Source organism: Mesocricetus auratus, unplaced genomic scaffold, assembly GCF_017639785.1.
Source record: "Mesocricetus auratus isolate SY011 unplaced genomic scaffold, BCM_Maur_2.0 Super-Scaffold_100691, whole genome shotgun sequence".
Lineage (NCBI taxonomy): Eukaryota > Metazoa > Chordata > Mammalia > Rodentia > Cricetidae > Mesocricetus > Mesocricetus auratus.
Window position 1 is genome coordinate 43,577,930 of NW_024429267.1, and position 27,022 is coordinate 43,604,951.

The 27,022-nt window shown below is 36.9% G+C and overlaps 1 protein-coding gene across 3 annotated transcripts in view; it reads right to left on the minus strand.

Annotated features, from left to right (window-relative positions):
- Window positions 1-8,087: 8,087 nt before the first annotated feature.
- The window catches only part of Atp2c1 (ATPase secretory pathway Ca2+ transporting 1), a 90,999-nt gene continuing 72,064 nt past the window's right edge, over window positions 8,088-27,022 (minus strand). For all 3 annotated transcript variants that reach the window (XM_005074840.4, XM_040739893.1, XM_040739892.1), the window contains 9 exons: window positions 21,520-21,570; window positions 20,287-20,453; window positions 19,519-19,587; window positions 18,107-18,223; window positions 16,177-16,324; window positions 15,654-15,749; window positions 12,351-12,492; window positions 10,822-10,946; window positions 8,088-8,932 (listed from right to left, as the gene is read on the minus strand). In XM_005074840.4, coding sequence (XP_005074897.2) covers window positions 8,822-8,932; window positions 10,822-10,946; window positions 12,351-12,492; window positions 15,654-15,749; window positions 16,177-16,324; window positions 18,107-18,223; window positions 19,519-19,587; window positions 20,287-20,453; window positions 21,520-21,570 — 1,026 coding nt within the window. In that variant the 3' untranslated portion in view covers window positions 8,088-8,821. The remainder of the gene's footprint in view (window positions 8,933-10,821; window positions 10,947-12,350; window positions 12,493-15,653; window positions 15,750-16,176; window positions 16,325-18,106; window positions 18,224-19,518; window positions 19,588-20,286; window positions 20,454-21,519; window positions 21,571-27,022) is intronic.

Below are 27,022 nucleotides of genomic sequence, written 5' to 3' on the forward strand. Positions count from 1 at the left end.
TTTCATTAAAAGGGTTTCTTTTGCATTTGAGTTCAAAAAGTCCGGGTCATAAAAAAGACAGAAGATCTAAGAGAAAGAAATGTGGTAAATTAGACTACATATGATTGATAAATGCATAGATACACCCCAGGCCTTACAGCGTAAGTTGCAACTGTAACAGCCCACAAACAGTATTCTGAGCTGCTACATCAAGAACAGAAATGATCTCAGATAAACACTAGACTCCAGGTCTTCCACATGCTAGGTTTTAGTAAGGGCTCCAACACTTTTTGTTTTGTTTTGATTTTTTGCTGTGCTGGGGATGTAACCCAGACCCTGTACATGTAAGCAAGCATTTTACTACTGAGTTAAAGCCTCAATCCCAAGCCAGCATTTTATAAATCAAAGAATTAGGATGGAAAATAGCAGACAGAGCATCTCCTACTTAATGGTTGTAAAAATATGTATCTCACCATAGTCAAAACAGTTTGAAATAGGTTTGATGACACATGCCTAGAATTCAGAAATCAAGAGGATGAGACTGAAGACTGAAGGTTTGAGGACACCTTGGGAAACCTGAGATTTATCTCAAACTTCGAAAAATCTTTTGAGAGGTGCTATTCTAAAATTACTAGTACCAATAGGTTTGTAAAGGTGCTAGCTAGTTCCAAGAATTAGCAAGTGGGATTAGTACATAGGGGCAAGTCTCAAAGTATAGGTTAACTTGCACAGCTGTCTATTCTCCCACTAATATATCCCATCAGTAATAATCTTAATGATGGTGTAAGTTGACAATTTGAGCCAACCTATGTCTAGTTCTTGAAATTTGACAATTCTCTACACTAGGTTGACAAGCACTCATAGAAAATAAACTGGGCATCCACCAGTAAGTATACCCTTACATGATTTCAAATGTTTCCATAAATAATGCAATGCTATTTGCTCCTTAAGTATTCAACCCAAAGTATTCTTGTATTTGAGATATTATTTTAGGAGGGCATTATGTTCCTTGGTGGGGTTGCTTTTGTATCTCCACAGACCGTTTTTACTAAAACGATCAAGAACAGAACAGTCTCATGCATCCATGTTGAGAAGAAACATTCTTTACCCACAAACAGTAGGTCTAATGGGGACTATATTAAAGTGTTACCTTCCTTGGTTCTTGGACATAATGTACAAATTAAGCCAGTGCAAGTGTCCCACTCCCTGGCTAGTCAATGCCACTTTTCAAAACTGCCAACCTTGCATGGTAAAGCACTCTCATTTTGGTAAATAACTGGCTTAACAGGCGCTAAGGCAGAATGTGCAAGCTAGAGAGTGTAATTGAAATTCATGTAAATAGTATCAGCTGGCTTTTCCTCTCATTAAGATTGTTATCACCTATATTCTCAGCACTCAAAAAGAATGTTCAGGCAGGAAGGGTATGAGCCAGCTTGAACTAAACAGTGAATTTGGCTGGCCTGGGCTACATAGTAATATTTTCTCAAATAAATAAAAAGGAATAAACAGATACATAAATAAATGGATGATTCATCCTAAACACCTACATAGCAATATTTTCATAAATAAATAAATAAATGATTCCTCCTAAACATAAGTCATTTGGCTTTCCTTTTCTAACCACTGACATCAGGTGGGCTGGTTACATCGTAATATTTCCTCAGACAGACAGAGATTGGATGGATGGATGGATGGATGGATGGATGGATGGATGGATGGATGGATGGATGGGTGGGTGGGTGGGTGGGTGGGTGGGTGGGTGGGTGGGTGGGTGGGTGGATCCTCCTGAACACATAGGTTAACTTGCACAGCTGTCTATTCTCCCACTAATATATCCCATCAGTAATAATCTTAATGATGGTGTAAGTTGCTTTTTCTAGCCATTGATAGCAGATGGGAAATTCCCTTGAAATCTACCCTTGCAGTAAGGGAAATAGCATCCACTAGTCTCTTATTTCTTGTGACAATCAAAAACTGTGACAAAACTTTTCCTATGCTGGTGTATAATTGTGTATTAGAGGAAAGGCCACAGGCATGCCACAATATCTAATGGGCTTCACCAGACAGGAAGGATATAGTACCTGATTCCTAAGAGTCATACTTGCTTAATAAGCTGCTTGGGAGAAAGCACACAATGATATGAGAACATTTTATCAACAGTGTGCAAAGTACAAAGAGCAGACTTGACTGCTGTGTACTGAGACAGAAGTCACCAAGAGGCAAGGTTGAATCAGAGGAAGATTCACTTACATGTGACTTTTGTCCTGGCCTTTCTTTTCTTCCCTCTTCTATTTTCCTTAGGTTGACTGGCATTTTAAAGATTTAAAAAAAGAAAAAAGAAAAACAAACAAAAAACCCAGATCAGGTATAGGAGGCAATGAGAACACCTCATATAAAGTGAATGTGGTGTGTTTCATATCCCCAAAATCTAGTTTTCTGTGTTTTTAATCAAGTCATGCTCTTTCTGACTTAGTTCTAGGAAAAGAAATCTCACCTGAGGCTCTGGACACGTCAATCTTCAATTAGCAGTTCAAGTAACAAAGGAGTTCCAGACAGCTAAGATGAGTAAATCTTGGGGTAAAACTGAAGAAAGAAAATCATTTACTGTAATAGAAATATGCTCTGTATTTAGGGGCAGTAAAGTTATACTTGATACCTATTTGTGCAAGTTTTTTTTATAAATAAGACCTTGAAAGTTTTATTTGTAAGTATAATCTCTGATCTTTTCCATGACAGTTGTTCCTAGAAAAGGGACTCAAGTGAACTTTAGTATTTCAACTTGAATTCCTAACTTAAATTATAATTTTAGCAGACAAAAAAACTTTATTACTTAAATGGCCTTACCTGTTCCTCCTTTGTGCAGAAAAGCAATCAGTGACTACCTCTCAGTTGCCCTATCTGTGAAATAGAATGGCTACACTCTAAATCACTACACAAAATCAAAATAATGTGCCTATATGCATTTAGTACCAGTACTAAAACATGGTAAGTCATGCCTGGCACTAAAATGTGCTAAATAGCCAATGCTGTTAACATCTATACCTGAAAAGAAAGGACAAAGACAGGAACCAGGGGAAAGGTAGATGTCTAACAGCAGAAAAGGATACCATGAAACAAGGGTTATCAAAGCTAAGGGCAGAATTCTGCAAATGCAGTCAAGATGATCAGATATGGTGAAGAATGTGAGAATGTTACAGGAATGAGGTGTCATGTTCCAGTCATAATAGAAACAATGGTGAAATACATGTAATTTGGATTATTCTACACGTTAGCAGATTAATTTGCTTTGAAACACTGTGGACACCAGATTGAGGAGACAGTCCAGTTGCAAGCAGAAGCATCTAATCAATTTCCCAATCCCCATGCTTGGTTTTGGTTTGCTTGTAATCCCTCTTGCCTTGGCCTTAAAAAAGTTAGACATTGATATTTCATTCAGTGTTTGCTATTGTGTATACTATCTATTTGTGTCTACTGACATAAATATTTAATCATTCATATCCTTAATTACTTTAGCGATCACATATTATTGGAAAGCATATTTACTTAAGAAATTTTTGTAATTTGAAATTGTAAATATCAAGGAAGTTATCAATTAAAAACCTCTTCATTATTAATACATTTTATCTAGTTATTATTTCGCTGAAATTTAGTTTGTGATCGAAGTAAAACACTACGTATTACAGTACAGCTTCTTCACTGTCTCTGAATTTCTACATTTTGCATGGTGGCAAATTATATGCTTATGGCACACCATCAAAAAAAAAAAAAAAGGTAGACATTGTGAGGAAGGAGGTGAAATCTAGGAATGGGAACATCCCCAAACTCAGGTTTCTAATGACAAAGTTCTGTATGCCTTTTAGCACCCAGACTTATACATATAAGTTTTCAATAGACAAATCCCAGCTGGAGAGATGACCCAGTGGGAAAATTACTTGGTACATGTGTGCGAAGACCTAGGTTTGGATCCCCAGAGTCCATGTGAAAACTGGACATGGCTGTATATAGTTTTAGCCCCAGAGCTGAAGGGGTGAAGACAAGTAGATCCTGGAGGACTCGCTGGCTAGCCAGTGAAAGCGAGGCTCATTCAAGAACTTGTTTAAAAAATAAGGTGGAACATGACAGAGGAAGACACCCAGTGCCAACCAGTCATACATACACACACACACACACACACACACACACACACACACACACACACACACACACTTAAAACACACACACATATACAGAGGCAGGTGAGGTAGCGTAATGCAGACAGGCAGACCCCTGGGTTCACTGGCCAATCTAGTCTACTCGGTAAGCCTTTAAGTCAATGAACCCTGTCAGATAGTATGTGAGGATGATCTCTAGCTTCCACATAAACACACACCCTTGTGTGTGTACACACACAGAGAAGACAAATTGATTAAACTGTCTCTACTATAATTAATTATAACCTGTTTTATAAAGAAGTAATGGGGAGAAAAGAATGAACAGTAAGAATAATTCACTGAAAAATGTAACAGCTTTACCTTAGAAATGGTAATAGCTGTATGAACACATTTTGGGGTAGAATGTTCTATGAAAACAAGGTAAGAGTATGGTTTTCCTTTAAGACTGAGTTGTTGGGCTATTTTAGTTTTTCCAATCGAGGCTTGCTTTTTCTAAGCAAAATAATAAACTTTAGCTTACTCAAATTAAGCTGGAATCCCCAGGAAGTTGCCATTTCTCTTGGGCACTGAAGAAGGTAGGCGAGAGCAAGATGATGAGACAGGAGAAGCTGCATCAGATGGATAAAAGCTTGGATGAAGGGAGATGGGAGGAGAGGGAGGAAATATGTGGAGGGAGACTAGAAGCACAACACTCCACCCACTGTAAGAATGAGCACAGTAACGGCTGGCAAATCCTGTGGATGAGCTGAGTGCAGGCTGAGCCACGCTTCTCCACACAAAAGCCTGGCAGGCACACTAACATCTTAGAGCTGGCCAGTTGCATAGTAAACTGGTGCACTTCTTGCCAATGAGTGAAATATACATACCTATTTTCTTCTTGATATTTAAATTGGTAGGCAAGTATTTTCCATAAAGGACCAAATGGTATTTTAATTTTTTATTATTTTGTATTTTACATGTATGGATATTTTGCCTGCATGTATGTCTGTGACTGGTATCTTTGGTGGCCAAAAGAGGGCATCAGACTCCCTAGAACTGGAGTTAGAGATGGTTGTATGCTGCCTTTTGAGTGCTCAGAATGGAACCTAGGTCCTCTGGAAGAGCAGTAAGTACTCTTAACCACTAAGCCATCTCTCCCGATCTGGTTAAGCATTTTAGGTATTTTGAGTCTTGCAGTCCCTATTCCAACTACCCTTGCAGTTGGGACATGAAAACAGTGGTAATCAATATGTAAATGAATGGAAATGTATTCCAATAAACTATTACAAAAAATGAAAATATGTAGCATGCAGAATTGGCCTACACAGCATCACTTGTCAACCTCTAAGTCACAATTCCATGGCAGCAATGCCATACAAGAGGATTAAAAGAAACCACTTAGTGTTTACACTTAAGCTAATGTATGGGCTTTCCAGACCAGTGCCACATGGAAAGACACTTGTGAAATCTAATCCAACCCTACTGCACAATTATATAGATGGCTATGAAGAAAGATGCAACAAAACACACTAAGATATAACTTCCTAAGGTTTACAGTATGTGAGATGCAGTTCCTCGTGTCTTCACTTTCAGGTGTACATTCTTCTCTATACAATCAGCTACGTAATGGTAACTTTTTCCATATTGCTTCATGGATAACGTTGCACATCAGCCTCATTCGTATTATGCTGTAAGGTGCAGACTTAACAAACAGGAGCTGACTGGTCAAAGCATTGTATTTTCTTTATGACCATAAGATGGCGCCAAAATGCCACTTCTCAACCAATATACACTTCAGTATGCTCACAACAGGAAAAGTTTAGTAGGCAATCATCTGCCTGTAATGTGGTATATGTATTTTTAAACTATTTCAAAGTACATTTTGTCAGAGTTCTAATGCTAGAAACACAGCACCACAAAACAAACCTCTGGAACAAATCTATCTATTGGCCCAATTTCTGATCAGTGATACTGAGAGACGTGGTTTCTATAGAAAGCATTACCAAGAGGAAGACATGTAGCTATTACTTTTCAAATAAGCTAGGCATGGTGGTACACAGTTTTAATCCCAGTAATCAGGAGGCAGAGGCAGAGACAGGTGAATCTCTGTGAGTTCAAAGCCAGCCTGGTCTACACAGCAAGTTCCAGGACAGCCAGGGCTATACAGAGAACCCCTGTCTCACCTTCATCCCCAATCCTTACCCCTGCCAAAAAGAAAAAGAAATTTTAATTTTCATGGGCTAAGCAGCTATGCAGACATCAAAGAAATATAGTTACAAAGATTATTTGTCAGTTTGGCTAGAATTGAGCAAAAGAGGGTAGTAACAAATCAACCATGATGTGGACCAGCCCTACAAAACTGACCTTTCCTGCCACCCTGTATACATTCTTGTACTGTTCCCAGGAACACTAATGGGCTCAGATTAAACCGAACAAATACTACTAAGAATGAAAGCTATGGCTCAAATTTTCAATTTTTTTTCCCTCGCACTTCATCACATGACTCAATCTTGAATAAAAGTTCTTTTGCCAAACTTCTGCCTAGATTTATCAACAAAGAGACTTGGACTTGCATTTCCAACATTTTCTAAAGGATGAAACTTTACATATTTCCCTTGGCAATCTATAAGGTGCAGCAATAGAACCATCACACCCCTTTCCCTTTCATGCAATCTGGAACCATCTTATATTGATGTTTCTTCTGGGCTTTAAATACAGGTAGAATTTGTAATTCTCAAAACTAAGGTTAATGAATATTGTCCCCAAAACTGGACGTAGTACTGGCAGACTGAATGAGAGGAGGTTAGAAAAGGCCTTGGCTAACGTGAAACAAAGCTCTCTACTCTCCCGTCACAACATGTCAGAGCACATCACTGTTCTCTCATGTCAATCCCATTTGTCCACCACACAGCAAACTAAGCTATAGGACTCTCTGATTCAGACACACAGTCTTTCGTTCTCCCTGCCTCACCTCCTAAGAGATCTAACTACAGACACTAAAGAGAACTACCAATGGTTCCGACCAGTGCTCCCAGCTCGTTGGCCTGAACAAAAATATTGAATGTGAAAGCTCTATAGCAAAGGCAACTACAAGGTTCTTACTGCTGCCTTTTAATGTGTCCAGCTGTGTGCTGTGTGAACTATATCAAACTTATGAAAGAATCATGTTTGCCAAGCTGAGCTTTATTATTTATTTTTTAGTTGTATATGGGTATGTGTGTGAGCACAGGCGCTGTGGTGCATGCAAGGAGGTCAGAAAACATCCTGTAGAAGTCAGTTCTCTCTCTCTGCTATGTGGGCTCTGGGGATTGAACTCAGACCCTTCAGGATTAGTGGCAAGCTCTTTTACCCACTGAGCCTTCTTGCCAGCCCACTCATTTTATTACCTCCAAGATACCATGAGTTTCTCATTTCAAATGCGCCTGTGTCCCACTTAAATCTGCTTAGAGTAGGTTACTGTCTCAATAGCTCAAAAGCATATCTTCCATCATGAAACAGTGAAAAAGTTCTGTCACCACCTCCAGCCCTTCACATATACCTGCAGCCTTAATAACAGATATTCTGTGGGTTTCAATGTTCCTTCTACTCCCTACCAAGCCTTCTATGGACACTCTACTGTCCAGTTGCAAAGGCCTACTGCCTCTTGGCTGGAACTTCCCCACTGAAAGAGTTAGTAATATGCTCCTAGTCCTAGGAAATGTCTTATGGCAACATCATCCCACAAAGTAATTTCTCTCCTTCCACTGTAATATTTTAGGTGATATGTTTCACACTGGCCTCTAATATGAGAACTAAAAGCTTCCTAGATCAAAATACTTATTCATAAACCTAACAACACAACAATATTTATGGGAAATTGTCTGTTGATCAATACATTATCCATTATCAGCAATAAGCAACTCTTGACTACTACAAGCCAAGGCTATCAAACCAGAGTCTAACTGAACTCAACAATCACATCAAATGTCAACTAGCTAATAAGGGTAATCTGTTTATTCAGTCACAGACAAATGAGATTAATATTTTATGTCTTCATGTTAGTGTACACACCACTTTTAGATCACAGAGCTTAGTGTGAAAAGCCACTTCAAAGATTTTCAAATGCTAAAGTACAATGTGTGCTGTATTTATTTTAATGTATGTGTACTTTTAAAAGAAATGCACAAAGATCACTATTAACATTGATAAAATAGCTTCTTAATGTTTTTTATCTGCTTTTCCTCTTCAAGACGTACTAAAGGGCAAGAATGCCATTGTATTCCCAGTACACTCAGTTACTGAATAAAATTTGAATGGAAAAGTAATCAGTTCATTTCACAGCTTGTTTTGAGTTATTCAAGCCAAACAAACTGCACATACATTGCCAGGCAACAGGCAGAAAGCAATGTAATGTTAATTAATTCATAAATGGATAGTTACTGTGGTTACCAATTCATTTCAGTGAAAAACTATTTTAAGTGTGGACAAAACTCAGAGATCCAAAATTAAAGCAATTTCAATTTCAGAAAGATTACCATTTTATCAGATGTGCAGTGAATGAGTGTAAAATGTGAAAAACAACATATCTTATTCTCATAAAGGTAGTTGATACTGTTGGAAAAATCCTACACTCTGAGGGTGGGGCTCCTTGGGTTGTGTAACTTCACTATTACTTCACCTCAGGATCTCCCAGTGCCTGGCACAGGCATGGTCAGTGTTCAGCATCTGGTGCATTATTTCAAGGTTATCTCTTTTCTTCTTTGAAGCTTAGCTACTATGGGATCAAAAAGCCTAAAGAAGTAATCTTCACGGGGAGAAAAGAAGGGTACAGCCAGGGACAAGTCCTAGGATAAGGAGAATGAGTGAAAATTAAAAGTTAGATGCTAACACAATTAAGTGATCCATGCTAATCTGACCTAATGGGATTTGGAAAATTGAAATCTGGATCTGTATTACACATTTAATTCTTGTTTTCAAAACTATAAAAATGTCTGAATATTTTAGTATCTGCAAATATAATTTTAATATTAACAATACTAAGTGGGAAGTCATTAATGAGCTTATGGAAAAAATCATTTTATTTTTATAGTTCAAAAACCAAGTGAGAAGATAGGCACATTCATTTCATGAGTTATATTCTCAACCTATAAGGTAAAACAAAGAAGACTGGATATGCACTTAGTATGTATTTTTCAAGTCTGTAACAGAATGTAAAGACCTTTATAAAATTTAGCTATGAGACATGAAACCTCTAAGAGTTGATTAGACAATGATTTCATGTTCCATCTAATCAGACAGAACAATGTACACGTGACAGTTCAGTTGAAAAGAGTAACAACAAAGTGCAAACATTCTGAATCCTTATGCTCATGCTTCAGTAGTAAAGACTCAAACAACAGAACTCTCCTATCAATGACAGCACATCAGTGTTAACATTCATCATTAATATTGAACAAGCCTAGGAACAGTTTATTCTGACAGTTTATGAAATACGAAACATAACACTTACCTTTATTTCATCAAGCTTTTATAAAAACTGATGGTATTACACAAAGCAAATTCCATCAATTTCCCAAGCATGCCCAATGAAATAGAAGACACGGCACAAACAAATGGTATAAGGAACAGACGACTCAGGGTTGTGCTACAATCTAGGCCAACGCAGCTGCCTAGAAGATTCAGACAGGATCTCCCAAACACACCCTGGTTCATATGCTATCTATCTGAGTTTGGGACTTTTATTCTGTAAGTATAGTAGTCTATATTCTCTAAGAAATAGGCTTAAAAATATACATATGAAACAGTAATAAAGGTCAATTATTCAGCTGAAGTGTTTGATTTATAAGCAAGGAATGACAAAATGATATTGACAAAGTCTATTCATATTAACCAAAAAAGGAGACAAAGACATGTTAATATAATCTGCTATAAATTTGAACCTGGCCTTGTTTTTTACTCTATGCCTGTGAGTTAGCTATAGTTACTCTTAACTGCAATGCCAATGATAGCCCTGCTAGATCAAAGACTCACACCTCTATGAAAAACAACTACAAAAAACAACCATTTACACTTACAAAGAAGAGCAAACATTTACTTCAATTCCAGTATATGCTTTTCAGTCACAAAAAGAAAAGAGTTATCAGACAGTGGTCACATCCTGTGCAAAAAAACCTTGAAATACAAAAATGGTAGCACAAGGTTATCAGTCTGCTTACATTGCAGGAAAAAGGAAACATGGGAGCTGAAATACGGCACTCCTGGCAATTTCTAAACCGAAAGGAATGCCTTTGAAATGATTACATTTATTTGTGTGTTAGTAAGAAAGCCCCACCACCATAAATAGTACAATATTTAAAAATAAAAAAAATATTTATATCCATCTAAGACAGACAGTATATTTGTACATTAGAACTCTTTAAGTGCAGAAGGTGGTTCAGGTTTTACTGTTTGTATTTCTTAATTCAGTATTTGCCCATATGTTTATAAAGTTCCACTCAATTGCAAAAGCCAATTCAAATCAAAGAATATGATATCAAAGCTACATAATTTCACTTGGGACTACCAACAGGTTAAAAGTTTCAAATCAAGTCTTTAACATTAATGTTCATTTTCAGTCAATGGAAAGTTAAAAAGTCCTTAAATCTTCATTATCCTCTTGAACTTGCCCTTCTAAATGATTCTCAGACTGCAACTCGTAGTTTGCAAATAAAAAAAAATGCAATATGCATCATACTTCAAGAAAAGACGATGATGTTGAACTAGCATTCTTCTGAATCTTTTCCCTACTTCTTTCAACCTTCTTTATAATTTCAGACACAATGCACACTGATGAGGTAAGACCCAAAAGAAACAACAGATCTGCAAGAGAAGATAAACTGAGTTTTACAATTCTTTGAAATGCACAGCAACAGCTTACATATTATAACACACTGCTTCACAAGTATTTCACAAGGTAGAGATTGTTAGCATAAGTTAAAAATGTTGGGATGGAGGACAAACAAATGGCTCATAGGTAAATTCCTTGCTGGGCAAGCTAGACCAAGTGCAACCCAGAACCCACGGTGGAAGCTTAAAAGCAACTTGAAAGTTGACCTGACCTCTGTACCTGTGCTTCAGCACAGTGCCTGTACCCAGCACAAACACACACCAATAATAACTTTTAAAATGCCTATGAAAGGGAAAGCTCAAATAACTTGCCCAAAGTCACATAGCTATGAGAGAACAGTCAGAACTAGAACCCAAACTCTATGACCAATTCCCCTGAATACTAAGCTCACATGACAAACTTTTAACAGTAACAGAAAGGGTTTCCTATTTGATAATTTTTTGCAAAGCACTTTTCAAGAAGTAGTAACAAGACATTTGACTAAAAGTACCTTTCTAGTGACTGAAAGTTTTAGATATTACATTTCTGAGCCTAGAAGAGTGTCTTTTAATGGTATTTACACAATCTCTACTCTTATTTTTTTTCTTTAAAAAAATGGAGCTATGTTTTCTTAAATTCTGCTTTTTAAAAAGTGAAAGCAGTATGAATACAGAATTGAAATGTTAAAATTAAACTAGCCCAAATTTTAAGGTAAACTTCAACATATACCAAAAACTTAAGCACATTTCCAAATATATTATCCACATACTTAAGAACATTAGTTTTGAATGTTTACTTCGGTGCGGTTGTTGTTTGTAGTACTGGAGATAAAACCAAGGGCCTTGGCTTGCCACACAAACATATAACCAGCAAGCTTTTATGCCTAGCCCTGTATCATATACCTGATGCCAAAGAAAGAATAATGATTTCCACAGAAACATTATAAAAATTAATGTCTCCTGGATCAGACTAAGATTTCATGAATAAGAATGTGCTAATACAAATGGTGAAATACTAAGTGTATTTAAAAATGATTAAGTTGTAAAAACAATTTGATTTGATTTTATATGAGCTTAAATATAGTTTTATTGTTTCATGAAAGAAATGTCCATATTTTTTTAAATATTATAAACTAAAATTAACCTATAACAGGTTTTGTGAATTGCTGTATTTCAAAATCACCAAACACGATTTTATAACAACTGGTAATACATAAAGAGTGGAGCGGGTCAATGAAAATGAGTTTTCCCCTGAATGTCCTGAAATTCAAACATAAAAGACCTTTTGTTACAAGTCAGTTGGTTTTCTATTTCCCATTTTTTAAAGAACTTTTTATTATGACAAACACATTAGAAAATACAACAGTCATCTACTGTCAGAGACAGCATTTTCTTTACCCAGTATACTTAGGCTCTCGGTCTGAAAAACCTTCTGAAGTGGAGGGAAGTAAATAACAAGTAACTGTCCCATGATGGATCCAAGAACTGCGTAGCAAAACATCTTATTACTGCAGAGTCCGATCTCAAACACAGACTTGGTCTGTTGGCAAAACAGAGAGCTCTAATTATCCCACCACAGTCATAGAAATGGCACCATGACTATACTTCGTTCAATTTTGAATAATCAGTTATCACTGAATTCTATCATACCAACACTACAAAATGTCCTAACTTTTTATTTTGTAAAATCCATATAGACTAAGGATGAATTCTAATCCAACTTTTATTCATCAATAAAGAGTTTGGGGGGCAAAAAGATTATAAGAACCAAAAGTAATGGATATCTGCAGCAAAACAGCATTTGCTGGATATGACAGGGCTGCTGCATACATATCAGGGATTGCACACATGCACTCACAAGCAAATCTGACTGCATGTACAAGATCTAGCCAGGTAAACCTCAGCATGGACAGAAGGGTTCTTGAAGTCCCAACCCTAGCTACTGGCAACTGATGGCTCCTTGGGGAAAGTAAATTTTCTTCAGATATAGCTCCTGAGAAACTAACCATGCTCAAGTAAGATGGTCCTATAGCCATGCATATATGGGCAACCCTAAGCAGACTCAACGAGTATTAAAAAAAAAAAAGCAAATAAAGTGTGTGGGGGGAGAATAAGGAAGGATTTGGAAAAGAGAGAGACTAAGAAGCAGATCTGACCAAAACACATATGAATACATGAAATTCTCAAACATAGCAGGTTATGTTTATGTATCTTTATCTATATGTACACAACAATAATAGCCAATAAAAAGAGGCCAATTTGAAAGGGAGTAGAAGGATATGAAGGACTGGAGGAGGAGTACATAGGAGAGTATAGAGGGAGGAATGGAAAGGGGGAAAATGATCTAATTATATTTTAATTAAAATTAAAGAAAAATAATTGCAGCCTGGGGAGTTCAGATCTCCTGCACCAATGTGAAAAGCCAAGAAAGACAGTATTGGCTATAACCTCAGCCTGCCCTGCCAGGTGGAGACAAGGAGATCTCAGGGGCTCACTGGTCAGCCAGTGTCACTAATCTGTGAGTTCTGGTTTCAATGAAAGACTCAAAAAATTAAAAAAAAATTTTAAAAAGATACACAGTGAGAGCATCATCTCAAAAAAAACAAAAGCAGAAGGAGGGCACTTATTAAGAAGCATCAATTATGAGTCCTTAAAAAGAAAAATAGTACTCATAGTGCTTTAACTAAGAATGGCCCCATAGGCTCATGTACTTGACTCCTTAGTCACCAGAGTGGCACTACTTCAGAAGGATTAGGAGGTGTGGCTTTGCGGGAGAAGTGTGTCACTGGAGGTGGGCTCTCTTCCTCTCTGTTTATAGATTAAGACGAAACTTCAGCGACTTCTCCAGTCCCATGCCTGCCACCATGCTCTCTGTCATGATTAACAATGAACTAATTCTGAAACTGAAGCCAAGCCCCGAACTAAATGTTTCCTAAGAGCTGCCTTGGTCATGGTGTCTCTTCACAGCAACAGAACACTAAGACAGCAAATAATAAATGTTATTCATATTTTGTGAAATCTTTTGTAACCATTCACCTAATTGCATGTGTATAAAAAAGTAAAACACCTTTTATATAACACAAGTACTACTTTCTAAAAAAAAATCGTCTAAATTAGTGACAAATCATTGCACTTGGAAAGTTCTAGTATGATAGATGCTAACAAATATGGTCAAAGACTCGTAAAGGATAAAGGTCTTCAAAGAGTAATAGACTTCTAGAAGCCAAAAAGAAATCAGAGTATATAAAGTACTTTGAAAATGCAGTGAATGCCCATGCAAACAGAACTAGTTTTCAAGGACATTATGTTCGAACAAAGTACCGCAAGTTCTGGTAGTAGCACATTATTTTCTATCAAAATGCAACACAGCTTAATGTACAACCCAGGAAGAAAAAAGAATCTTAAACTTTGACACAATAGAGATTTGGAGGAGGAACATACTGCCCTTCTGACGAGGCTTTCTAAAATGAGACTAACATCATCTTTACAGCCCCATGAGGTTTGTCCTACGTTCAGATGTTGTACTGGCTGATGTACTGGCTGGTATTGTGTGTCAATTTGACATAAGCTCATATCATCAGAGAGGAAGGAGCCTCAATCGAGGAAATGCCTCCATGAGATACAGCTGTAACCTATTTTCTCAATTAGTGATCAATGAGGGAGGGAACAAGCCCATTATAGGTAGTGCCATCCCTGGACGGTTAGTCCTATAAGGAAGCAGGCTAGGCAAGCCATGGAAAGCAAAGCAGTAAACAGCAGCCCCCACTACCTCATGGCCTCTGCATCAGCTCCTGCCTCCAGGATCCTGCCCTGCTTCAGTTCCTGTCCTGATTTCCTTCAGTGATGAACAAAAAAACGTGGAAGTGCAAGATAAATAGGCCCTTTCTTCCCCAACTTGGTTTTTGGTCATGGTGTTTTATAGACACCCTAAAATAGATGTTATCCTAAATCTATCCTATAGCTATAGTGAGGAGTCCAAAGAATCCAGACACTTGTCCATGAAAGGCAGTAGAAATGACCCACCAGAATGCAGGGGTCTGACACAACAGGATATGGCAGGATGTGTTGTGCCCCTGACCGTGTACAGAGCCCCTGTCCTTGCTCTCAATGCTAAAAAGGGACTCAAGAGATATCCCCTATATGGTCAGGAACCAATTAGGAGCTGAGGGCACTTCCTTGGTAAAGATGGAAGTAACCACAGCAACTGCCAAAGAGATAGCAACCTCCCTGCAACTAACCAATTACCAAAGACAGGTGTCTCCAGTTTGGAGGTACACCAATCCTGAGTCTGCTCCTACGCAATATACAGTCCCTAGATCCTCCCCTGCTTTATCCCCAATACAGACCCTACTCCACTGCTACTCTGGGTCTCTTGTCCACCTCTGCGTTGGATAGACGAGAGACCCAGTTTCAAACTCGCTAATATTAAAAGAATCTTTGCCTTTGCAACAGATATGGTCTCTTGGTGGTCTTCCAAAACACTCTGGGATAACATCAGCTCATAATTGAAGAAAAATTGGGTCCCCACTAAGATCAAACATTGCATCCATACTGTGGACCATAGCATATCTTTAAAGAAAGATGTATGGCATTGTAATCTGTGGATACAAAAATCAAAACTAAAATATCATAATCGCTATCTACTTCTTATAAAAGTGTTCTTCTCAAAAAGGTGAATTAGGTGAGACCATAGAAGCATACCTGAGATCTGGAACTTAGTGCATTGAACATGTCAAAAAACACAAAGCAAGTGAAAGTCATTGTTGTGTCTCGTGGTGTTATCACATTGTCTCGAAGCTGCCAAGAAGAAACACAAAATGACTTTTTTTTCCCTTAAATAAATAAAATGAATGAACATTGCATGCTTTTAAAATGAAATGGCTTCAGTATAAACATGACACAAGCTATCTGAATTTTCTACAAACCATCAACTGAATAAATATAGTCTATATGAAAATTTTTTAAAATCTCATGATAGGTGTCAGGAATTAAGATACCAGTACTATTTTAACACAACTATGCACGGACTTTGTTTTCTGATTCTCCCAAACCTCCATGAACATGACACTTTACACTTAACAACTTAAGGATACATTCCCTTAACCTGTATTTTTCCACTCAGAAGACTCTTCACTTGCCAACTATTCTGTACAAGACATCAAAATAACTATGAATCCTAATACACAGATACATGATAACTCAGCAGTTTATCCAGTGAATATACCTCTCGCCAGAAGACAAACAAAGTCCCACAAACAATGATTATTGATGAAACAAGTATTTTAAGTATCAAATTTTTTGTCAAAATGCTGTCCTTCCAGTTTCGAGGAGGTTTGCGAATGACATCTTTATCCACTGGCTCTACTCCAAGGCTTAAAAACAAGAAGAACAAAGTACTTTGAAATGTTTACATTTACTTTCACAATCAAACTAGCTTCAATTATATAGGAAACTAAATGCTTTCTTTTGAAAACAAAATGTAGAATCATAAAGAAAACATTATACATGATTACTTGAAAACTATCACTGCTGGACATGATGGTCTATGTCTGTGGTACTAACTACTAGCAGAAAGAAGGAAAAAGCGAAATGAGGGCAAGGAAGACTACTGATTTTGTCATTTTCTAAACTCTTACAACGCTTATGCTTTTGGCAAGGTGTGGCAGACAACTAATTGATAGCCAACTTTAAAAAAAACACAGTTTTATTTACATATAAATTGATTTTTCATATCCATAACATACCAAGGAAACAATATTAGTTCATGCAAGGATATCTCTGATTAGGAGGATTTATTGAGATAACTATGATAGGTATCATTCAATTACCATACTAATAAAACTAAAAAACACTGAAATCTTTAAACAAGTATTTCAGCAAGGCTCTTAAACAGAATTCAGATACACAGCTCAGAGATGGTGTTGATGCAGTATTATGAAAGCATCTCTTACATACTAAGAGCCTGGGACTTTTACTAACTTTTACCTCAGCAGAGTTAATAATACACCTCGAGGTAGGTCTTTTAACAACTGTTATCCTACTATGAACTCAGCATGTATAACCTGTGTTTAAGAGAATACTAACAAAACCAATCTTGCCTTGCACTTCCCATGTAATCAACTTTTACAGTCTGAGCTAATACATAGCTGTAATTTTAAGTTACATACTTTTCCATACCCCTGACACAGAGTAGCACATATATGTTTTCATGTATGCTATAATCATTTGCTGAAAATAGCAAATAGGCTGAAAGTGACCTTATAAAATGGATATCCTTAAGTGATGGGCACAGCATTAGGATATTGCTTGATGATGTTTGTTTATTGTCTGGGTCAATTGGAGTCAGTGACTTAATTCTGTGTAAAAGTCTAGTTAAAATTGCAATGCTTCCTGTGCTGTTCAATAAAAGAGCCCTTTATTAGTGACAGATACAACAGACAGACACAGATACACAGCCTTCGGGTAGGCATAGATTCTCAGATTCATACATCAGTCATAAAACAGAAAACACAGGGAACGTGAAGCAGAGAATTTTAATACTGACTTGCTCTTGGTTAAATAACAATTAAATGAGCAGGGGCAGGGGTATCTTTAACTCCTTCCCTTAGTGCAACACCAGTGCATTAGAAGTGACCAAGCTTATTGTTAATGTGTTCAAACTGACTACGCGAAGTTTTCCCATTATATACAGTTCTTACAACTCAGCTTATGTCCTGAGGACAAGAAAGAATTGCAATTTTTTCCCTGTTCTTACCCAAATGCTGGTACCTCACACAGTGTAAACAATCAGATCTATGCTGAATGAATGGACAATCAAAGAGAATGAATAATATGCAACACATGACAATTCATAAGAAGCATTATAGCAATACTCGATACTCTATAGGGAAAACAATATATTTATTTACCAGAGAGAGAGAGAGTCGCACAAGCTGGGAGTCAGAAGCGTGGCTGGCTTCCAGCAGAAAAAAGGGGAAGCCCCTTTTCCTTTCACTTCCTTTTATCTCTACCTTGACCCCGCCCTGTTGGGCGGGTAGCTTTGTGGCATTGACTCCTACAAAGCATGGTGATGAAAAATTGTACATGACAAAGGTTTGATAGGTCTTATTCACACCTGCCTTCTCTTTTCAGCTCATCCATGAAGAAACACTTACCTCTGAGCTGGGGGTCCATCCATAATAATATTGATCCACAAAATCTGCATTGCATTGAGAGGGTTAGGAAAGTTCATTAACGTAGCCAATGAGATTAAAGTTAATGCTGCTATACTCCTGTTGAAAAAGAGTCATTTAAACATTAGCACAATAAATTTTATACATTTTACTAGCAAGTAAGCCTCATGTTACTGGGACTGGGGAACCAGCTCAGTTGGTGAAATACTTTCTGAGTAATGAGCATGAGTTTAGATCTTCAGAAACAAAGTGAAAAGTTAGGGACAATGGTGTACACCTGTAATCCCAGTACTGAGGACACAGAGACAGGAAGGTCCCAGAAGCTTGCTGGGTAGCCAGTCTGACTAATCAGTGAGCCTGGGGTTCAGTGAAGACATGTTAACAAAAATTAAGGTAGGAGATGACTTAAGAAAAACATGCAATGTCAACATCAGGGCTCCACATACAAGCACATACACGTACACACAGATATGGGACATCCATGAACACATTCACTATATAAAAGAGAAAAAAAATCATGTTCTACACATTTTAAAATAATCCTGTTAATTCAACTGCCCTATGCTTCACTCATATAAATATTTTGTTAAGAAGCTAAGAAGTGTTTTTTGAATGGGAATCTGATTCTGCAGCCCAGGTCTTGCTCTATAGATTGGGCTGGCTCAAACAACAATCTACTCCATCTGCCAGGTGCTAGAATCAAAAGTGAGAGCCACCTGTCAGGCAAGGTAAGAGTATTTTAACAAAGGTTTGTTTGTTTGTTTTGTTTTGTTTTAAATGCTTAGCTAACAAAATACAAAGATCTCCTAACCCTGGTAGAGGCTCTCCTTAAATACAGACCAGCTCTGTGGTATTTTCCTGCCTCGGCCTTCTAGAATGCTGGGATTACAGCATTATGTACCACTAAGCCCAGATGAAAGGAAGAGTTTATAAACCTACAAAAAAAAAAAGCTTCAGAAATATTTAACAACTTTTTAACTAGAAAAAAACCTATCCTATTTTTAGAAAAAGATAACCAAAAAACATTACTGAAATTTACATGTCCCCCTTTAGATTTCCAAAGCAATCAAACAAATCCCAAAGGTTTATGCTAGCATCTTTCAGTGTTTGTGGGAACTGGATGCGGGATTCCCTTCAAATGCCAAGATCCCACTAACTTATATAAAAATGGCATCATATTGTTTCTCAACCTTTTGGCTAAATGGCAAATTATGTACCTATTATTTATATATTCCTATGGTTAATAATATCTAGTGTGACCTAAACAGTATGTTCATAGCTATTAATGCATTTTTTAAGAAAACCACTTATAAGTAATCTTCAAGAATATAGACAGAAGTTTTACTGCTCAATTAATTTATAAGACTCATGGGCAAAAGTTCTTGCAAACTTACGTGCTCAGTTGAAATCTAACAAAATTTTTAATATTATTATAAATGCCTTTACCCTCCTCAATTGCAGACCTGAAATTTAAAAATAAAGAAGTAAGAAACTATCATATAAAATATGCTTATATTAAAACATTTTGAAACAAAGTTTACAACTAAATGACAATTAGCACTTTCAAAAAAATATATTGTTAGAAACATTGGGAAGAATGGAAATTTTTCTTTTCTTTTCTTTCCTTTTGGTTTTCCAAGCTAGAGCATCAATGTAGAGCCCTGGCTGTCCTAGAACTCAGATCATTCAACGGGTAACGGAAAGTGAGAGTCATATGACTTCTACCACTGGCATTACACTGGAATTTCAATCAACTGAAAACATGGACTACCAAAGGTATTCAGAGCTAAGACTCTATCATAAAATGAGGGCAACAAGAACGCTAATATAAGAAAATATTCATGAGTGTGACTTTTAATGCTGCATACATGTCTCCCATCAGCTCGATTTAACTAAAACAGACTCTGGAAAAAGGGTCACTGTTTGCCATCATTCTATGAACAGAAAACATGACATGTAACTGGCATTCAATAAATATTTCTTAAACGAACAGACTTGTCATTTACTATGTTTGTTCCATTCACATAAATAATTTTCTCTTGAGTTACATAAAACAACATTATCCAAAAACTATGTTTTAATATGCCCAATCCTGCTAATTCTTTTCAAGCTCAATTATCTGAAGGTGAGATGCATGAAGGAAAGGAAAACAAATGTCTTACATTATGGTTTGAAAATCATCATCCACCAAGATCATATCTGCAGCCTCTTTGCAAACATCAGTGCCAGTCTGGCCCATTGCAACTCCAATGTCTGCAGCCTTCAGAGCAACTGCATCATTTACTCCATCTCCTGTCATGGCTACAACTGACCCATTCTTCTGTAGAGACTAAAGAGGGGCATCAAAATAGAACAGAGAGAACTGTTCTGATTTTTATAAATCAAATAATGGGATAACTAATTATTACTAACCATTTTCCACATAATTAAGACTACAAAAAATATATAACCTCACTTTTCAGTCAACTCCAATACATGAAAGTCTTTATAAAATAAAGTTCCAAAATATTGTTACTACCATTCTCATCCAAGAGAACAGTTGATTTGAAATGTGACAGTCAACTAACTATACAATGGTTTGTAACTAGGGGTATTTTGTTTTCCAGAGAACATCTAACAATGTTGGGTGGCATTTTGACTGTCTTGAGTTGTAGGATGGCACTGGCACTGGCATCTACTATGTAGGGGTTAAGTATAATACTAAACATTCTTAAATACTCAGGAGAGCCCTATCATTTCCAGCTACAAATAACACACCATAAAATGTCAACAACCTCAAAACTCAGAAGCTCTCAACTATACAATGTCTGGCTACTATATGTAATAATGAAATCTGCTATCAACTGTTGGATACAATTTCAGTTGATTTACATACCAAATAGTACCTAAAAATATTCCAGTCAATAATGCATCATGATATATGACACCAGGTAGAGCTGAATACTACTAATGTCTGTTGACATGCAAGTGGTATTGGTGAGCAACACACTGCTCACTTATTTTTGGTGCATGCTATCTAATGAAAACAGCTTTGTTAATGAACTCATGGAAATAATAAGCCTTCTTGATACTGTTCACACTCATAAAACACCTTTCTTACATTCACACCGTGTCTCTCACTCTTCACGTTGGGATGATTTAGCTATGGAAGTGTCAGAATACACTTCCACACTCTCTAAAGAAGCTGTACTGGAAAATACTTTATAGGTTTCTTCTATGTCTTTCTATGCCAACTAAACTCTTCTGTTTCTCTGTCAAGCTCTTACAGATTATACCTGTTTTGTCTCATGATACTTAAAACTTTGCTATTCTATCAATACTTTTTGTAACGAAAAGACAAAGTAGCAAACATTTTGTAAAGAAAATTTAAGATAATTTGGTTTTCAGACACCTACCTTAATAATTTTCATCTTGTGTCTTGGGCTTGCTCTATAAAATACTGCAACCTGTTAAAACACAGATACACTAAAAATCTCCAATATTAACAAGTAGCAGTGTTTCCAAGTAATGACATTTTTAACAACTTAGTTTGGCACAAAGGTTGAAATTAGTCAATGACATATACCCACTTTATGCAGGGATTCAACCTTTACCAAAGAAAAGGGTATATATTCACCATAGGAAACACATAACCTAAACAAGTCATAACCTAATTTATACAATTAGGTTAAAGCTATGAAGAGAAACAGCTTTATTTTTGGAGTATTTCAGAAATGAAAAAGGAAGAATTTTTTTCTTTATTTGTATCTTCAAGATACTAGTGTACCATATGAACAGCTTTTCTCTTTGGTAAGTCCCAGAGAAGAACAGCTGCTTCCAAATGTCTGAGGAACCATTTCTACAGTGCCATGTAGGTGTTCATTCTTGATTTGGAATAATTCACAAGCCTCTCTTCAACTGTAATTCAAAGCTGCTTAATGGTCAAATTTCTCCAACCACAACTAATTTCTTCATAATTCATCTGTGTAATCCTCTCACTATGCCCATGCCAGCCAGAATAGTGTATCTTGTATCTTTAACTTTCACCTTATTTTAGCCTAAGTTTTCTAGAAAATACCACCAGACCTTATAGCTCTTTTCACAGTTCCAGTGGGGAAGTGAAGAAGAGGAGATGCATGGCATGACCCCATCCTCCTTCATAAACCACAATTATAAATGTCACATGATTCCATACTTCTCACTAATAGTAAGCATTCATGTTCCAAATCTTCCAAACTCTCATTTCATAAACATCTCAATTTAAGCATCACGGTCAATCTTCCCAGTATGTAAAAGTCATAGTGTTTCTTTCTTTTCTTTTTTTTTTTTTTTTAAGTTTTCACGAGACAGGGTTTCTCTGTATTGTTTTGGAGGCTGTCGGTCCAGCCCAGCCTCAAACTCACAGAGATCCGCCTGCCTCTGCCTCCCGAGTGCTGGGATTAAAGGCAAGCGCCACCACCGCCCGGCTCATAGTGTTTCTTATATCCACACAACACATTATTTTCTTCTCTACACTCCTGGAGGATTACCTCATGTTCGATTTCTCTCCTGACTTCTCCAGTCTGACCCCTCCTCCACTCTTGCTCTCAGTTGACAACCTTATTTCCTACTTCAAAGAAAATACTTCAAACCCTGCCACCTACTACATATCCAGAACCAACCCTCCTAGTATTTTACTATACATGGACTAATAATCCCATCTCACCTACTTGAGATCACCACCCCAGAAATTCTTAAAATTCTTCCCTCTCATTTTCCCCTGACATTTAAGTAAGAGTGAGGACTCATATTCCATGCCCTTCCAGCTCAGTTTCCTTCTCCTTCCCCTTTTTCTCCCCCTCCTATATTAGTCTCATGGTTGTCATGCTATCTTAAAGTTTCAATCTTATCTTGGTGCATTAGAGCACTCATCCCTCTTGTTATGATTTTATTAACTTTGAAACGTAAGATCCACGAAAACAAAGGTTTTTGTCCCACATCTTCAGTGCTTTCGAAGTATTTGCTAAATGAATAAACAACAGAATGAATCTTGGTATTATCATACAAAAAGCTCCAGGTTCCTATTTTTAAAATCTTAAAACAAGAGGACATTATTTCCTTAGAGAAATGATTCAACTAGTTTCGCCAGCCCATTCTTTACCCATTTGCTCATCACTCTTCCCTCTGTCACTGGGTTCCAGGAGTTCAGTTCAGTGTTTAGCTGTGGATTACTGATTATGCCCCATGTCCTGTGGGCCCAGGAATCACATGATGCATATTTGGAGACAAAGCATAGATAGGTTCCTCCATCTTGTATTCTTGCTAAGGTCATTTTAGGTTTAACTAGAATTTGATCCATTGATGGAGACTCCCATGGAAAAGTATCCAACTCTATTCTAGTATTCTAAGGTCAAGATGCCCCAGCTAACTTAGCTTGTTAAACTGCCTGCTTATGCAAGCCCTTCTCCAGCTAACTGCTTATCTTCACTTCTGTTAAACTGCTTGCATGCACAAAAGCTACTCCAGCAGCTGCCAAGCAAGATACCAGGATGTGGTTTTTGCCTTAAAACCCCCAACCCTAAACACTTGGCACTATACTTAGGTCACAAATCCTTGAGTAAAGTCTTCCAAATGGCTATAAACAGTGTCTGAGAAATCACTACTAGTGGGCTCCCTGTAACACTTAAATGTTCAAAGAAAACTAAGCCACATATATACTCAAAACATACTTGTACCCACCTATGTAAAAAATTCTAATTATTCCTAAATTAATCAGGAAGCATATGTTGCACTGAAATGCAATGTTAAATGTTTCAGAAAAGCTATAGAATAGACACTATATTTCAATAAAGACTGGTGATGAGTACTAATGTACTATGCTGTGCCTTAGTTCCACATAATCACTTTCAAACTTGGTAAGACACCTCTCTATAATTATTCTGGGTTACCAAAAAAGAAAAGCCACCAACTCTTTGATGGAAGATGCACTCCTTTATATATATTAGCACATTTATTAATGTGCAATATATCTATTACTTATTATAAGAATTTAATACTTCAAAGCTTCTTATTGTATCTCAAAAATAGAAGCAGCCATTTTCAGACCAAGCAAATCAATCTCACAAACCAAACTGGCAATGATTACTTGGTCTTTTACATGTGGTACATATCTCCACACAGAGTCAAACTTGTTCTTAAAGCACCAGAGTGAGTTAATCTTGCTGAGTAACAACACTGAAATTTAGTGGTTGTAAAATTAAGGTATAGAGAAATTGCACCCTACACGAACAAATTACTAGAACGTGAAGTGTATCACTATCTCACAACTTAAACCAAACTTGGAGATAATCAAATTCATTGCATAAATAATCTTTTGATTTTATTACTTGTTTCTCAGTCTAGCAAAAGGAGTAGCAGTGAACAACACACAACCACTACAGATTGGAAGGAGAACGTGAGGAGACAGGAGGACAGGATAGTGGGAAGCTACATTATAAATGAAAAGAATACAGGGAAATACTGGGGATGACAAAAACAAAGAAAACTCCACAAAAGGCCTCCACATTTTCAGGACTTTGCAAGGGCATTTCACTCTTCTTAGCATAGCTCTAGGTACTGGATTTGTGGTCAACATTCATGGTACTTTAGACAGACATAAACTGACAAGGTGTGATGGAGATAGGAAGTTAGGGAGAAAATAGAAAATCATTAAAGCAGAGGTTAATGAAGAGATTAGGGAGATCAGAATAACCTCCCAAAGTCCTCAAATCTTCTAGGAAATTTCCTTCTGATATAACAGATAAACTGTAGGTGGTTAAATAAAAATATGTGACCTAGAGAAAATGAAACAATACACGAACCAGGATTGTGAGGATTTGTTAACAGACTGAGTAAACAAACAGAAGTACAAATAATAAAACAGAAAACAAAGATGAACAAGGATACTCAGTTCTATATATTCTAAGATAAATCACAAATGGAAAATGCTAAGAATTCTCAGGTCTACTTCTCAAAGCAGGCACAACTCTGAGCTTCCATATTGTTTTCTGTGGAGATATAGTATTTATGATTTATAAAAGCTTGACTGAGGATTCAGAAAGCAAAGTCAGCCACAAGCTATAGAAGTCATACATACACCTTTAATCCCAGCAGCCAGAAGCTAGGAGGTGGTGGTACACACCTTTAATCCTAGGACTCAGGATTAAGAGGTAGACAGATCTCTCTGAGTTCAAGGCCACCCAGATGGACACAAGAATGAATCAGTCTAAAAGAGAATGATAGCTCATATCTTTAATATCAACAATAGGGAAACATATAAGACAGAAGCAAGGTCTCAGAGAGGCATTCATTCTCCAGCCACACTGAGGAAAGTTTACAGTCTGAGGCTTGGTGAGAGCTCATGGAGACAGAACCAGCCAATTCAGCCTGAGGTAGAGGTAAGATGCTAGTGGGCAGCTGCTTTGCTTTTCTGATATTCAGCTTGAAGCCTGAACCCCAATATCAGTCTCTGGGTCATTTATTTTTCATGTTACAGCTTTCTAATTGGTTCTAGGTAAAGAAATAATTCCACACATAGATGCTGAAATATTTGGAATGTATTTCACAGAATTATGAGAATGAAATACAGAAATGGCAAACAATTATATGATGTTAAGATGTGGGAAAACTAGTAGGCTAGTAATTTAGAACACCTTTATCTGTACACTAAGAAAACAGCTCTGTAAATCAATCAGAAACAAAAACAGATGAAACAAAACCTGCCAGTTGCCAGAGGTTTACATGAACACAAGATAAACGGTGGGTACAAAGTAGGAAGAAAAACAGTCCAGCTCATTAAAAAATTCATTAGTGTTTGGAGAACAGATTCACTTAAAAACACATTAAGAGCCTATAAGAAAGCCATAGTATTACACAATTCCTCTTTTAAGTTGGATAGATTTAACCAATTCAATAAACTGACTTCAAAGGTTAGGTTTTATTTTATTTAAGTCTCTTTAGAATAGTGCCAGTGTATCTGCTACAATTAACACACTGTTTATTTGGAAAGGAGAGATGATGCCATCTGTCCAGGCTAAAGAAGGAATTGCTTCTTCCTTCTCTAAATACCTTTTAGGCTTGCTTCCAGAATATATTAACATTTTGTCAAAGAAATAGACGGGAGACTAGAAAAGGCAAATGCAAGGCTGGCATCTCAAAAAAAAAAAAAAAAAAAAAAGGCTGAACAAAGCTCTAGTGGGAAATATTTAATTAACTTTAGATTTTATAATCACTTAGTAATGTACACTCTAGCTCATGCCCCTGAGAGGCCAATATAGGATTTATTCTTTCATAAAAAGCCTGTAAAGTAACATACATACATAAGTTCCTACCCAAGTATGCAAACACTTTCCCCCTTAATCTCAAACAAAGAAAATGTTTATGCTGCCCTGGATGATCTGACAATAACATTGGAATGATTGAAGTTTGATTAAACTCCAATTCTGGCTGAAGAAAACAGTGCAGTTTTGCTAGCAACTACATCCCCAATCAGTTTACTAGAAGATAAAGAAAGTTCAGCTGAAAGTCTAGGGACTCAATACCATTGCATATAGTGCAGACTAAAAATATAAACTGAAATCTATAGATTTCACAAGACAGTTCAGTAGTAAGTTTTAAGAGGTCTCTCAATGCACTGAACCTTGTTCAAATCATTTCAGATGCAGGAATTTGGTCTACAAAAATAATTATATCTGGATGCTGCATGTACAGTAATGTTCAGAACTACAAATAACAGATGGTGAACTTTATGAGTAACAGACATGGGCTCCAGTACCAATGCCATCCCACTCTCCCTGGTTCTAAGACATCAGTCAAACTTTATAATTGTCCAAAATGGAAGTAACAAAGACACCTTTCAAAATGAATGTCACCATCATATACTCAAAGTATCATATGCAAGGT